This window comes from Cyprinodon variegatus, unplaced genomic scaffold (assembly GCF_000732505.1).
Source record: "Cyprinodon variegatus isolate N-32 unplaced genomic scaffold, C_variegatus-1.0 Scaffold304, whole genome shotgun sequence".
In the NCBI taxonomy this organism is placed as follows: domain Eukaryota; kingdom Metazoa; phylum Chordata; class Actinopteri; order Cyprinodontiformes; family Cyprinodontidae; genus Cyprinodon; species Cyprinodon variegatus.
The window spans coordinates 80,876-97,450 of NW_015150757.1; the positions used below are offsets into that span (position 1 = coordinate 80,876).

The 16,575-nt window shown below is 39.2% G+C and overlaps 1 protein-coding gene across 1 annotated transcript in view; it reads left to right on the forward strand.

Moving 5' to 3' along the window:
- Window positions 1-16,575, forward strand: part of LOC107090625 (GDNF family receptor alpha-1-like) — a 137,363-nt gene that overhangs the window by 69,195 nt on the left and 51,593 nt on the right. Inside the window, exon 4 of the mRNA XM_015384121.1 lies at window positions 14,840-15,018. Coding sequence (XP_015239607.1) covers window positions 14,840-15,018 — 179 coding nt within the window. The remainder of the gene's footprint in view (window positions 1-14,839; window positions 15,019-16,575) is intronic.

The following is a 16,575-nucleotide window of genomic DNA, read 5'->3' on the forward strand; positions in this document are numbered from 1 at the left end:
TCCACTGGACTGGTATGGCTATCACTGCCCCTTCTTGGATAGCATGGCTATCACTGCCCCTACATAGTTAGCATGGCTATCACTGCCCCTATTTAGTTAGCATGGCTACATTATTGCCATTACTGTTAACATGTAGTAGAAATTTTATATATATATATATTTTTATATAGAAATTTTTATATATATATATATATATACACATTATGTATATATATATATATATATATATGATTTTATATTAAACTACTATATTATAGTAGTTTTTAATTAATAATTTAAAAGAAGGCAATAAATAAAACTCAAACTGAAAGAGAGCGATTTAAAGATAGAATAGGAAAACAAAGTTGGGAAAAATATGTAGAACAAAATTAAATATATATAAAAAAAACAGTAAATTTTAATATCAAATTTTTTTCAGTTAAGACGTTTGTCAGTGTTTCCTTGTCAATGTTTTCCAATTTCTGTTTCTTAAAGATTTTCTCTGCTTGCAACAATTATAGAACAAAATGCACTCTATACAGCTGTTAAAGTTTGGACCAAAGTCTAACTTAGAATCAGTTAGATTGAGTCAAGCAGTGAGAGACTATCAGTTCTCCTCCTCTGTTCCACGTAAAATGGGACATTGTAAAGGTCGGAAGACGTTGAATGAATGCTTGAGCAAGACATTGCTTCCCCTTTTGTTTTGTTTTGCTCTTTTTCGTCTTATCACCTCAGTAGTTTGACATGAATCAGCATTGATTTCTCGCTTTGACATACAAACGTTGGATTAATGCATCTTTAATACTGACATTAAAGGAAGTTTACCACTAAAACTTGACTCTATTAAAAATAATTTATCTTCTGCCATGCAGAAAGGCCCCAGGCTGGGAATTGAACCCAGAACCTTCTTGCTGCACGGCAGCAGTGCTACCACTGTTCCACTGAGCAGCCCCACACACAGCTGAGATGAATATTTAATGCCTTAAGTAAATTTAATCTACAGCGTTACATCTGTTTCAGTCTCAAATGTCTCTGTTGATACTGAGATCCATCCATAAATCATTACCTGGTTCTCATTCAGGCTGGGTTAGTTCTGTCAGGTGGGAAGATTAAAAAGCATGGGCGGCTAGTAGTCAGATGTGACTGTGAGTAATCCCAGTGATGTATTCATTCAGTCCCAACCATGACAGTCTCTCTTTTCTCTCTGTGTGTGTCTCTGCTGGCTGAGTTCTGCAGCAGCCTGCTGCCTGCTATCGATCTGAAAGTCCTGGGCCGTCAGATTGCTTTCAGCAGCCATCACCTTCTGCTGTCATAAAGAAAAAAGCAGCAAAGGCTTCAACTTGTCTTACTGGTGGGAAATGAGAAGGGATAGCTGATGGAGGGGAGGTTGTGATGTTAATTTCAGCCATGATCTGGATTTATAGAGTTTTGTCTGGGCTTTTTTATTGATGAGTTGTTTGGAATGAAATGATCTTAATATCTCTCTGAAAGTCCTCCTTCCCTCTCCTCCCTCCATTGCTCCTGTCCTGTTTCGCTTCTCTTCATGATTACATTCCATATATATCCACCAAAGAGAGCACCTGCAGGACTAATTATGGACAACAGTAATTCCCCCAGAGCACCACTCCTCTCCCAGCTGCATAACAAATTCATTGGCACATTGCTGCCACTATTGTAAATCAGTCCAACACAGCCAGAGGTGAGGTGCTGAATGCATTCATGGGCTTGTTGCTGCAGTTTGTACTTGGAACCGGAGTAAACAGGCTCTCCAGTTGTTAGATGCCCACATCCATCTCTGCTGTGGACTGCTTGATGTTCAGAGAGGGACCACATGTTGGGGACAGGAGCAGCAGAAGGTGCTGGGAGAAATTGGAGACTGGGGACCAGAGACAGACCATCTGAGCTGTAGACCAAGGGAAGGAGGTGGTCGGATATATTAAACTGGGGAAAATGGCTGCCTGGGGTATTATTGAGCTATGAGTATGGCAGATGGGGAATGGAGGAGCTATGATGGCATTGACTTCAATATGTTGTCAGGTCCGACGCTCTGCTTATTCTTTGAGTTTAGAGCAGTGGTTTGAAATTGGTTCTGCAACCTTAAGGTGGAGGAGCACCAAGCAGATGTTTTATTGGATGCAGATTTAAAATCCTTCACTTCTTGCTGGTGATCTGTAAAGTTTTACGATATGATATGCATCACGGTTTTGATACATTAACAAAGATGAAATAGTGTGATCTTTATAATACTATAGCTCTGTAAACCTCATAAGATCTGGTTGTTTCCTGCTGTGGCTGACGCAGAGAAGCTGGATGATAGGCTGGCTGTGCAATGTGCTGCCAACTAGTGGCTGGAGGACTAAGAGATAAAAGACAGTAAAATGGATGCTATTTGAATCAATATCAGTATCGTTTAATGAAATATCATAGTATTTTTATTTTAAATTAATATTAATAAAAGTCTAGTGGAATATCGCAATATTTGACAGAAGCGACTTCTTTATAACCATACTTGTTGCTGATTTCCCGCTACCTTTCTGTATTTCATGCAGATTTTCTTTCTTTGGATTATGGACCAATTCTAAATATTGGTCTATACACACTAAAAGATAGGTGAAAGTTTGATGGTCAGAAATAAAGGATTACATGATTATTCCCATTATTGTTTATCCGGAAATTTGTTCCTTAGTTGGAATTTTAGCAAACCAAAGTGTCAAAGGTCGTAATTTATTCATTTATTGAATTATAACAGCCAGAATGTTATATGTTATTTATATATTATTTTACAATAATGAAAGATCATTTAGTACATTCATTGAGCCACGAAGCCAAGGCTGCAGACTTCTGATCTAACAGGTGAAAACAGATGAGATCCGACCTTAGTATCAGTGAGGCTTAAAGCTAACTCTAATTTCTAAAAAAATTCTTCAATTAAATTGATTGTCCAACAGACCAATCAATTCTGGACACTTTTGTTGTCATAAGAAAAAGAATTATCTACAAAAACTAATCTAGAGAAGTAAAAGTTACTTAAAGTAAGAATATTTGCCCTTAATTTTAGCAGGTAATTATGGTCAATTAAAAATAATTAGATATATTAATCACTGTATTTTCTTCTATTAAGCAATTCAATTCAATTCCAGCCAGAGTTCCGATGAAAATGAAAAAGAGATCATATCTCTCCTATCCTGGCTTCTCTTCATTGGCTTCCTGTTAAATCCAGAATAGAATTTAAAATCCTCCTTCTCACATATAAAGCCTTAAATGGCCAAGCTCCATCTGATATCAGAGATGTGATTGGATCCATTGCAGGGGCCAGTAGCAGTTCTACAGAGGCCCCTGTTGGATCCTGTCTAGACCCGCCCATGGTTTCATGCATGCAGCCAGAAATCAATCCCATAAATTGTCAGCAGTATCTTTCATCAGAGGAGTTTGTCAGCTTGGCTAAATCTAAAACAAACAGAACATCGATCGCTCTTGTCCGTTCCGTCTAGGATATGTATATAAAATCAAGGTTTAACAATATTAATTCCCCCACAGCTCCACTCCTCTCCCTTTCATTTAATCATTAGATTCTGGATTTGTATTTAGACACATGCTAACTGCACCAACCTTATGGTTTACTTTTAGAAGATAAATGTGTAAACAGAAAGCTGGGATAGTTTATTTGCCCCAAACTAGATAATAGATCCACTCAGCTGATGTTGGAGCTTTACCATGTATGGAAGAGAAGAAAAATCCTACTGTCAGTGTGATTATAAATCCTCTGGACCAATAAACAGACCAATATCTATTTTTTTGTGTCCCATCAAAAAGAACGGTGGTTATTAAGTTAGATACAGCCCCATGTTATTGGCTATGCATCCTCACAGGGGAATAATACACATATACAGTACATAGATATACTTTATCTAGTTTGACAGTTGCAAAAATAATTGAGTGTCTGAAACTTTTCTACACTTCTTCCCGCTCCAGTTGACTTTGGGTCACAGACGCTGTGGCAGAGGATGTAGGAGTGGAAATAATGTACAGGTTTTAGACCCCGGACCAGCCTGGGTGCAATGTGGGGGTGGCGTTCAGTACAACGCCGCACTGAATGTGTTTGTGGACGTTATTAAAAAGCCATAGATTTATGCTGCTGCCCCCCAGGGGCGGCCTCTCCCGACTGATCTTCACACTGGCAGATGGGTTTATGAAACAGGCATCGCTGAGGATTCATCACTGTGAAGGGCCAAGGCTTTCCTCTCCCCAACTTTTCCCTTCTAGAGTTTTATTGCTTTTCATTCTTGGTCTGTCGAACGCACTGCAGCGCATTTGATTTGAAGACAGATTCCAGCAATTGTCAAACTTTCCTCCTTGCTACGTCGCTATCTTTTTAAATGCCCCCTTTCAGTTCTACTCTCCTTTACTCTGGGCTTGACATCTCATTGTTTCATCTGGATCTCCAGACACTCATCCATTTGCAAGATGTTCAACCAATAAACATACAAGGGTCAGTTTGGCTTTCGCTGCACGTTGGCCAAAGCATGTTGACGTCAGTCAGGCTTACAGAGAGAGGCCTTCTAAGGTCTATGGTGTCTCTGCATTGTGTACATCTCCTCCCGTACTGATTACAATTTAATATGAAGCTCTCTATTTTATTTTGAAGTTCTGTCAAGGACCACACTGCGAAGTGGCTTTAAGTGTTTAATATAGCCACAATACTTACATAGAAACAAGGTTAGAAGTCATAAAAATATATATAAAGTCTTGAAATTGTCACTTTTTTGGTTTCTTCCATCAAATTATATCCTCTATTGTTTTTAGTGGATTAAAACTAAAATCTTTACACTGACTTGATCCACTGTCAAACTACACTGGTAGGTAAGAAGTGAGATTTGACTTCACTGAATGTTGGATTAAATAACAGTAACAGTCATGAGTCTAAGGCTCCTAAAAATGATCTTAGAAACCTTCCAAAAAGGTCATAAAAACAGATAACTACATACATAATTACATGTGTGGCTTGGACAAACTTGGATATGAGCTCTGTTTCCTTGAACGTCTGTTTTCCATGTGAAAAACTGTTTTGACGGAAGAACGTTAAAAGTTATTCGGGCAAAACTATGCCCTTAAAAAAGTTGTAAAGCTAGCAGAGTTAGCTGTGTAAGAAAGGACACATGGGCATTTTTTTACTTTTGAGTTTGGTATGCTCAAATAAGAACTTGTAATTTAAAAATCCATCCTAAAGCTTTCCACAACCCTTTAACTGCTTGGTTTCAACCTCCGACCGGAGCTAATGGCCGACCATTGGCTGACCAGGCAGTTAAAGGGTTAATTCACTGTAGATTGTGAAATATTTAATTTGATTAATTGGTTTGCTAACCTATTAGTATATTACCATTAATTTAGATAATTATTTAGTATTTTACTGGATGTGTGTTGGTGTAGCAGTGCTCAGACAGTGAGAATATACTTATTTGTACTCTTTAAACCTAGAATATGATGCCAGTGTATGGTAGGGAATTCAGGTTTAATTACAGTTTCTGGATAATACCTTAATAATAAATTTTTTTTTATTTCTTATTATTTAGTTAAATCAGGCCAGTTCAGATGAGATAATGAAACTTTTGAATGGCTGTTATTCTGCTGATATGATGATTTATGAAGGTCACAGAGTTTACATTTTCCATTGCATATCCACCTCTAAAGGCCCTAGGAAAAACAATACATAAATAAATCAACATTTTATTTCCTAGTAGCAATAGAAGCCATCACTTTCCTAAAAGGGAAATTTTTTGGAAGCGTTATTTTCTTCTTATCTGGTAATCTTTACAACAATCGAAATTCACCAGTTTAGTAATTTAATTTTATAAATTAGTGAGAGTTCAGGCAACAAAGCATTCAGTATCAAACAACTGCATAGAAATAGATTAAATGTTCCGACCGAATTCACTGCATCCCATCACACTAAATTCCAGTGAATTGAGGCATTGAATCACTGGGAATGTTGGTGGAGTGGTCAGTCAACTTTGTCTTTGTAGTTTGAGATCTTAGGCTACATTCACAGCGCAGGCCTTGATTCTCAATTACGAGTTTATTTTTTAATCCAATTTTTTATTTTTGCGTTGCTGTTCACATTTCCAAATATATGCAGCATGTATGTGATCTCCTGTGTGAACTGCAGTCATACAACGCAAGTGTCCCGCATGCGCAGTAGAGGACGCAATGACGTCACAGGCCAGCGTGCTCTGTGTTTACGGAAGGAAACATGGATGGTAGTGCCGGCGCGCATCCAGCGATCTTTTCCAACCATACAAACTCAATCTTTTCACATGGTTAAACATAAATACTGCTCTCCGCATCATCGTCCGCCATGGTTGTTGTTTTTCTTGCCGCTTTTGCATAGCAAGACGCACAATAGTGACCTATGTCGGGTATTGATGGCGTTTGTATTCATCCGACCTGGCTGTTCGTATCGGATTCAGGACCACATGGCCAAGTGGCCTGGGTCGGATTGGAAAAAATCGGATCTGTGTTGTTCAGACTGTCATGAAAAGATCAGATCCAGGTTGCATATGGCCCAAGAAATCGGATTTGGGTCACTTCAGGCTGCAGTGTGAACGTAGCCTTAGAGGTATCCTTAACCGGGCATACACTATATGATTTTTTCCCCCTTTTCAGCCTAACTTTCAGCCTGATGGTGCGTGGTGTATTATACAGGGGGTAACGAGGGGAGATCAGCCGCTAACGACCACCTCCTCATCAGGAATCGTGCAGTCGGGAGAAAATCAAACATGTCTGAAATTCAGTCGGCCGTGGAAAGGTGGTCATGGGCAAATCACTCAGTGCGCAAACAACAATTCTTCTTATTCCTCTCAGAGGAAAGCCCAGAAGCACTGTGGGACTATTCAGACGAGTCAGAGTAGCTCGTTCTCACTGCGAAGCTGAGTCCCACTGGTTTTGTAGACGTACAGTAGCAGGTAGATCGCATCAGAGTGTCGGGTGTCGGATGTGAGAACAAACATCGTGAGCTGTGAACTTTTAAACCCTGCGGTTTCATCGTACAGTGTGAGCCATGGCTGCACGTTATGATTGAACAAATTGCCCAGTGTATGCCCGGCTTTAGGTAGTTTTGATATTGAAAAAAAAAACCCAAAAAACTGAGGGGTTAAAAAGGAATTAGTTAGGATTGGCCATCATAAAGTTCAGAGTAAGAAAACTTCATATGGCAGCATGCAGCCTATCCCCACAGGATGTATTTCTACCCCATCATCAGTTCCAGAACCTATAATCCCATGTTTGAAGATGAGCAATTTGTAGAAAAAGTTACATTTCAGGCAAGGAAATAAGTTTGAAGTATGAAATTGAAGAAGCTCATGAGGTGCCTGGAACATGTTATATATTCAGGAAAGGGCCTCTGTTCAGACCTGATTTGTAACGTTAGTGAAGCAAGATGAATGAAATTAGGTGCAGAGTTCGAGTTTTTTATTTATTTTATTTTTTGGCAGCTGACGTGCTAGGGTGCAGTGTCAGGAAAATGAAAACAGCAATGGGAGACACAGAAATAATTGTCTTTGGCAGATTTCACTGGAATCGGAGCCAATAAGGTCCAATAAATTTAAGGAAGCTGAAAAGAAAATGTGTTGGAGTGGAGGAGCAGTAACACAGAATGCTAAGATGGCGACCGATGAGTTGGAAAGAAGGAGGAAGAAAGACTTTGTACTACAGGGATCAATTACTAGCAGCTAGGAGTTATGTCATTTGCTGAAGCAAGTGCCATGTGGCTTTATTGCACTGGGACAGTTGGAGAAAGAGCCAGATTATTAACTACAGAGAAAGTGGCAGGAAGTGAGGTGCAGAGGGCCAAGAGACATTCAGAAAAGCATTGAAAAGAAGGAAAAAGGGGAATAGTTCAGAAGGAAAAGAAAAAGTAAATGTAAAGAAGGATGAGTAAACCTTGAGGCTCTTTTCGGCCTCTACACTCCCTGGATTTTGCTTGTCTTGCACTTCAGGTGTAGAGTCCATTAAACCAGAGGGTGGTGTAACTCACCACAGATGATCAACGAAGGGAGGCAGAGAACGGATCTTAGGCCAACTTCATGATGTCTGGTTTTCTTTATAGTCTGACGGAGCAGAGTGAGGTGCAGAGAAGTTCATTCAGGGGTGGGTTGTTCAAGTTATGCGTCCCTCAGCCCCCAACGGCCTCATCATTTTTTGATCAGTACCAGCATTGTAGCTAGACGCTAGCAGCTTGAGCCAAACACTCTTTAGTGAGGAAGATTACACGGGTGAGAAAGATGTTTTCAGTTTTATTGGGATGTTTAAATTCAGCATTGGAGAAGGCGAGGAATAATCAAGATACATAACCCATAGTTTTTGAGGAAGACATGCTTACTTTGCTTTCCATGTTGCTTAAACAGAAGGCTAGAATACATCACCTTTCATCCCTTTGTATTTTTGGACTTTTGAAATTTTAAACAATTGTGTTATCAAAAGGAACCATTCAGGTTCTGGCATACCCTGCAACTGACTAAGTAGGTCTTTATTTCTTAATGACTGAAACGGTTCTATTGTCTGTTTCTCCAAATCATATGCAAATTATATCCATCTATGCCAAAAGTTGCTCATCGCACATAACTTTGGCTTTGAGGAACAGTGTGATTTTCTTGGCCATGAAACAGTGGAGCAGCTCCACATCCTCAGCAGGGTGCTAGAGGATTCATAATGTTCATTTGCTCTTTTTGGTAGTGAAGAAACGCATTCAACTGTGTTTGACTTGATGCCTCGGGGAATGAGGGGATCCAGAAGTACAAGATCTTGGCTGTATGTTGTTTGGACCTTATGAAAGGAGGAGACTTGTTAAAAGCTGTTCTAAGTTGGTCAGAGTTCCTAACAACCTTTAATTAGTAATCCATAAGATTATTGCTCTGGGACATAAATAAGACCACATTGTTTAGATGCTAGATAATCTGAATCTGCCCCCAGGCTAGGTGAAGAGGATGTTAAGGAATGTACAGGATCTAAAATGGTCATTGTTACGAACGTACTGCAAATAGGGGCTTTTGGGTGTTAATTGAGTCTTCGTATCAAACATTAGATGCTGTCTTTGTAACGACTTTTTTATCCAAACAAGAAAAGCAGCCTTATCTGTTTTACATCACGTATGTATTCCTGGAGTTTTCTAAACTTTCTTCAGACTTCAAAGGTAACATTTTGTTCTCGAGCAACTGAGCTAAAATGTCAACAAGTAGGCCTGTCACAATAACAAATTTAGCTGAAAGATTAATTGTCTCAAAAATTATTGCGATAAACTATAATATTATTTTAAGACCTTTTTACACTGATTTAATGGAAATGACATAATAATGCATGCATTTTCCTGCCAAGGATAAACACTTTATTTTCAACAGAACACTTAACACTGGAACTGGTTAACAAAATAAAACGAGTAATAAAAATCAAATGGACTCTCAGTCTCTGTTAACTAAAAATACACTTGAATAAAAACTAAACACAAGAAAGAACAACAGTGGAAATAAAAACGTTGTATGTAGACGTATCACGTTTGTAATATATATGTTTTCCCCAGGAGTTCATACTGTCTATCGAATGTCTGCAACATTTTTCGAAATGCCGGCTTTTCAACAATATTAAATGGAAGCATCTCTTTAGCAATTAAATGAACCAAGCTGTCTGTGAGCCCGCGCCACTTTGCGCCGTCCTTTTTATATGCTGCCTGTAGATTAATTCCTTCAGTGATGGAGGACTGTCGCAAACTTGAAGACGCAGGCGGGCCACCGCTTGTACTTTTTGTCCCCAGCTGGAGAAACTTTGCTGAGTGGTTGTATTACTGCGCTTAGCTGCTGCTGTTTTATGACAAACGCGACATACTGGCTCGCATAGGTTCAACAGTTCGCCTCGGTCATTTGGTTTGAATCCGAAATACTCCTACACTGCAGCTGTTGCGCTCGACTTTGAAACCAGTTCCATTTTGAGTTTCCCCCCCCGACATAAGATGTTTTTTTTTTTTTACCTCGCTAACTCCTCTAACTCCTCACGGGGTTCTAAAGCTGCAGAAGTACAAATGCGCTCTAACTACCTGATGCGATAGTCCACTCTTCCTCCCTCCTCAAACATGAGGAAGGGGAGGGGTCAGTGGATAGCACTGGGGTTAAGCCTTTTCATCCAGCGTCATCAATAGAAAGGGAAAAACACAGGCAGAGACGATATAGCCAATAAATTAAATAACGTGGATAGTTTTTATTTATCGTGCGATTAATTGATTTATTGATTATTGCGACAGGCCTATCAACAAGCATTCCAATAAACACATCAAATGCAATCTGAGCGTCAAAAATGCGTCGAATGCCTCAATTTAGACGTTGGTGTATTTTGAAATGAGACGCTCTGGATGTTTTGGGCACCGAGCTGCTCTGTTCCTTTGCTTGCGATTTGAAAGAGTCCGCTGGCGTTATTCACTTTGATGAGTTGGAAACAAGTAGTTTGAAGAGGTTTTTGCATGAGAACATTCGAGACTGAGAAAATTATACATCATCAGTTTGGATATCACTGGAAAAAGGAAAAGTACCAAAAATTGTTCCAGCAGTGATTTTAACTTGGGACAACATTTGCCTCAGGTTTAGAGAATGCCACAGCAACAGGTGATGAATCCATCTTCAGGCTTTATATAGATCTTTACCAGCAGTGCCAACCAATGTAAGAGGCCCTGCATTTCATTTGTATGAAACTGCTGCCTCACATTGTGCTGTTTAGAGCTTGCTCTTGGGTGGCCGAGTGTTTGCTTGTAATCCCTGGCTGCCGTGCCTCTAGGACAAATAGCTGTATTTATTGCATTTAGCAAACAGAGAGCTTGAGAATTATAGGCAGTGGCCCAATGGCGCAGTATGCATCCAGTGACTGTCTCCAATGCTGGAAAGCCCCCAGCAGGAAAAGTGTAAACAAACACCAGTCAAGTGCTCCCAGCTTCTAACTGACCCCTAAACGGTTGGATGAGGACAGGTTCTGCCAGACGCTAAGACAAACACTGCTCAGAAAACAGTGGGAGATTACAGTGAAAGTAACTGGGACGCCAAATTTTATCAAAAGAGAAGCAGAATTTTTACTTTAAATTCCCATTCATCATAGCCATTATGCTTTTTTGTATATTTTTAACTGATGTTAGAAAAACCCTGAAGACCATAAAAGAGCCGCACTTTACTCTAAAGGGGAAATAAAGGACAGATGGCAAAGAGATCCTGCAGACAAACAAAAGCTTGATAGGAGCAAAGTTAAGAGATGGATGATGATGGGAAGAGAGGAAAGGAGTTAATGATTGGTTTACATCCAGAGCTTCAAGCACGGGTACCAAAAATCAAAGTAAAGCGCAATGAAAAGGAGGAAGGGAATGGAAGAGAAACATGAGAGAGGATGATTGTAAGAGTAGTGAAGGGGCGTATGAAGAGGGGGCAGGTCAGGTTGTGACCCTCTGTCTCCCATGGCATCTGTAATTAAGGAGAGTAAGGGGGGGCTAGCAGCGACACTGGAAGGAAACAGGCGACATGATAATCAATTTGAGACTGAATCGGAAACATGAGCTCTCTGGTGTGGTGGGGGGCCGGTCCCCCCCCCGCCAGGCCTCCAGATGGCCCAGGCCCCAACCGGGTGCGAGCCCTGTCGGAGCACGCTGAGTCTATGTTAATGTTTGAGTGTGTCTGTGTTTCTGAGAGACAATGCCATCTGCCAGGAGTGCAACAGGAGTTCAGCAGATCTTCTGCCAACACTAGGGGGCGCTGTGGAGCACAGCGGCGCACTGAATGGACCTCCACCTTCATGGCCATGGGGTTGGTTTAGTTTGACATCAGCTGCTGAAGGATTTGAATGTTTAATATCTAAAATATACCAAGCTAAGTGTCATAAGACTTGTTTGAATGGCTGGTTTGTAGCAAAATATAGGTGCAGCTTTCAATTATATGCTTTTATAAATATGGAGTGAATTTTGTTCTATTATTGTTCTGAGCAAAGAACATGTTTTTCTAAATAGAAATAAATAAAAAATGCAATCTAGAAATTCAATTTGAAACACTTCCTAATATAAAAAAGTTTTAAAAGTAACTTTGCTTTTTTTCTTTTCTTTTGATAACTTAGATTTTTTCATATTCTTTTCTTTTAAACTTCAGTTTTACATATTGCAATCTTTTCCAATTTGATTTTATAGACCACATTCTCGTCACTTTTTGGGGTGGGTTTTTTTTTTTCCTGGAGTGAGGAGCGAAGACGCCTTTTCATTGGTCTGCATGATGACAGCGAGGGCCAGCTTTAGTATTGGGCTTAAAGTGAAGAGAATGCTTAAAAAAAAATCAGTTTAGATATGTTAGACTACCCAGAATCACTTCTTTCTAAAAGGAAAGTAGTTCTAACATCAGTGTAAATTTAGAAATGAAAACTGAATTAAAGTTTTAGGAGAACAGGATCAAAATAGTCAGAGTTTGTGTTTTCTGAAATAACCACAAAGGAAAGTGTAGTTTTCCAGAAAAAGTGAATAATCAAATTCCACAGCTCTTAAATATAAGAGTGTTTTGCACTTATATTTATAAACTAAGCCAACAGTAGTTAAACCTATTCCAAAAAAGTTCAAAATCAATCCACTGGACTTTGTTTCCAAGTTTGAAGACGTTTCTCTTCCCAACCAGGAGGCATTTTAAATTCAAAATGTCAGAAATAGCGTTGAGTTCCAGGTTTTATCCAGCAGCCCAACAAAGCCTGGTTTTAGTTTGGAAAACATGCAAATAGAAACCGATGAACGGGTCCAACCTTTGGAATGGGGGTCGTTTGGCTTCTTTGTTACCCTGCAATGCCCCATACCTGTCTATGTCTCTGTCTATGTAGTTATACCTGTTCCACTACTGTGACTGTCTAGTGAAGAGCTATTATTCAGGGTTCTTTTAATGATGTTGTTATCTTTAAATAGACTGTTCTCTCTTTGGGAGTCAAAAGATGTGCGAAAGCTGCCCATAGTTCAAGCTTAATTAGACTCTTTCCATAAACCTTTAAACTTTCTTTTTAAATACAGGCCGTCAACTCTTTAAAGACATGATTCCTGAATCATTTTATGTTTCAAAACTTAACAGAGAAGGATAACAGATACTTTTGGGTTTAATTATTAAACAAAACCATAGTAGAAACAGTAAAATAAACACAAAAAAGGTGAAATAATTGTTGTCTTTTTTTTAGAGAGAACTCTTTAGATGTATTCAATGCTAGTTTTATTCCATAATGTAATGGGAGTTTCTCTGTGTTTGTTGGATGTTTAAAGTGTGGTGTAAAAAAACTCAGATGGTCCAGGGCAATGAGATCAGCAAATATGGCATTTAAGATGAGTGTGAGAATAAACTCAGGTCTCGTTAAGAACAGCTCATGGATTTTGACTCTATGGTAGCTTTTCCCCCTTTTGTGAATAGTGTTGTTTATCTTCTGAATTTGAAAGATTCTGGTTCAATTTCCGATTCCTGGTTTTGATTCGAGGAATCAGAATTTGAACCAAAGATTGATTCAATTTTTTTCGGATGTGGGGTCAAAATAGTTAACATTTTTAAAGGAGCTGGCTAACCAGAGTTGTTTCTGGAGGAAACATTTTAAACCTTTTCATGAATTCAAACTGTTAACTTTGAATAAATATTACACAAAATTAATACACCTATTTTCAAGGTGCATATTGATATCAAACATATAAACTTCAATTTAAATCTTTTGAAATTTGGGTCAGGCTAAGGAGCTTTCTACATATAAAACAATTAAACAACAAAAACCTATAAACAATATTTACTCGTGCCATACAGTATAAGACGATTTTATTATTTTATTTACGGTATTCTGACTCTGTCATAGTTGTAGGCTGAGTTTTAGAGATGGAGGATAAAGCATCATGTTGTGCTAAAGAAGGCATCCATGCAGAGTTTTTACCTTCAGTGTTCTGAGTCTAACGCTAAACAACAAATTAAAAACAGTCCTTGAACGATTCTGGGAGAAATTAAAAGGTAGAACCAGTTCCAGTCAATTCTTGGTGCCCAACCCAATTCACAATAGACATAATGTTTAAGTTGAGCACATGGCTGGTCAGTAGCGGGGAGGATCTATATAGAAAATACTATGAAAGCATGAAATGTGTTTTTGAGGCCTTAGAGCCATAAAACCATCTGAATGCTTAGAGGAAGAAATTAAAAAGGTTGTTTTTGATGTTGAAGTAAAATGCATCCACTCTGTCATCAGCCCTCTTTGCTTCTCTTTCCTTTCCTTAACACATAGTTTCTGATTAACCGCCTGCTTAATCTAACACACAGCTCCCATTAGGTAGCTCAACATAAAGAACTTGCGGTTTGCACCTTGGCCTTCCGCCGCCCTCCTTCTTGCATCTTTGTCACGCCAAGCTTCGCTCTTTTTAATTGATGCTCATTTTGCCACACTTACTTCAGGAGGGAGAAAAGTCTATGGAAACGTTAATTAATGGTGGATCGGGGAGAACAGAGGCAATTAGTGTGAGCTGACAGATAAGTAGTATGCTGATGAATATAGGAGCTCTACATTGACACACGCCGTACAAACACAAATGTTTTCAAAATATAACTATTCAGAGTTTCAGTGATTTTGAGTTGTTTTTTTCTTTGACATGGATGAGAGTAAACATTCATTATGCAGCTGTTTTTATCTCTTTAAATCTCTGCTCTGTCGCTTTGGGAGTTGCGCAGATTTTGTTGCATAAAGATAGGATCAGTTGTTGTTTAACTCATTCAAATCATTTTGTTTCTGTTTGTTTTTTTCTGTAAATATTTAAATATCTTTAACAGTTCCTGCACAAGAGTTTCAGTACATTCGTCTTTTCTCACAGGTGAGCCGGCGGTGGCCCGAGAGAACAACTGCCTGACCGCCGCCAAAGCCTGCAACCTGAACGACACATGCAAGAAGTACCGATCGGCGTACATCAGCCCGTGCACCAGCCGCGTCTCCACCGCCGAAATCTGCAACAAAAGGAAGTGCCACAAGGCCCTGCGGCAGTTCTTTGACAAGGCAAGGCACCTCTGACACTGAATGCAAAACAGCTGTTATCAAGCAAGACTTTTATGTCCTCCACCAAGAAATTGTTTTCAAAAAGAGGAATTTTTTGTCGAGTAGATAAATTAGAGGAACTGTCAAAACTTAAATTGAACCGTCGGCCTTTTTTTGTTTGGTAAGGCTGTGATTTTCGAGCACAAAGTATGTTTTTGTTGTCTTTTTCATTTTCTAAAGTGACGAGCATCATTGTATTGGCGGCCCAGCCCCTATGATGTTCAGCACTATAATCTTGCTGTTTCAACCTGAAAGGAATGAATATAACTACAAAGAATGCACAAGGTTTTTAATGTTAGACTGGTGTATTTTGTTGACTTCTCTGCTTTACCCGACATAAGCAGGCATTGTTTGAAATTTTTATGGCGCTGATTTAAACGGATTGTGTTCTTTTGTGTTGTTTGATTCAGACTATGCATAATAAGCAAGCAGAGAGCGCAGAGAAGTAGCATGCACTCATGCTTGTGAAATCAGTATTTAGTATGCATGTGCACTTTTGATAGAATTCTGACCTCACAGAAAATATTATCAAAATTATTGTATTCCTGTCTTACAAGATGTTACAGTATATAACGCTGAATACATTTCTGGGGGGTTACTGATTTTACATAATAATTCAGCTAAACTTTCTAGAGACAAGAACTATGTGCACAGGTTTAAATTTCCCGGTGAACTAGAAAGGAATTACAAGCCGTCCATTGTCTATAAGCGCTAATTCTAGAAAGGTCGTTGAGGCCTATTTTTCCCTTGGAAGGTTGTCATTCCATCAATTGGGAAACAGCCAGATTGATACTGTGTAGAATTCAAGTTGAACTACTCCAAAGCCTCATGGAGAATGTGCTTGCAAAAGGGACGGACATTCAGTCCAGTTCTTCAAGCTGATTGGGTAACTGTCTCCCATCTCGAGTGTTGAGCCAGCTGCAGCTTCATTTGTTTCGCTACTAGTGGAGTTAACTGATAAATCAAACTCTTACCATATCCAGTTGGGGGAACGGGCAAACATCTTCCAATCCACAAAGGTAAAAATTGCGTCCTTTTCCTCGTTTTTTATAAAAGTAGTACCCGATATTCCACCTATAACCGGCACAGCCATGTTTGTTTTGCTTCAGCCACATGGATGCCCTATTCCTGTGCAACCCAAGTAAGAGTTACATCCACCTTCGCTGCACTAAGTCACACATGTTTCCAATGTGGGTTGAACTCTGTCATCCATCCTGTTAAATGACAAACGAAATGTGTAATTATGGATAGGAGAGTTTATGGTTTCTTAACTGCTGAATATTATCTTTGCTTTTGTAGACGATATATATCCTTGAAGCCATGTCTTTCAGCAGGCACTGGACCCATTTTCTCTTAAAAAAATTGAATAAAAAAAAGACAGATATCCAACCATGTTTTCCAACCATTTTCCAAGTAGACTTTAGGGAGAACATAGAATTGTATTTCCTGTATGACACACTGCATGAAAAGTGAGATTTTCGTCCCCGTAAACCCCCGTAAACTCCCGCAGATCTGCCT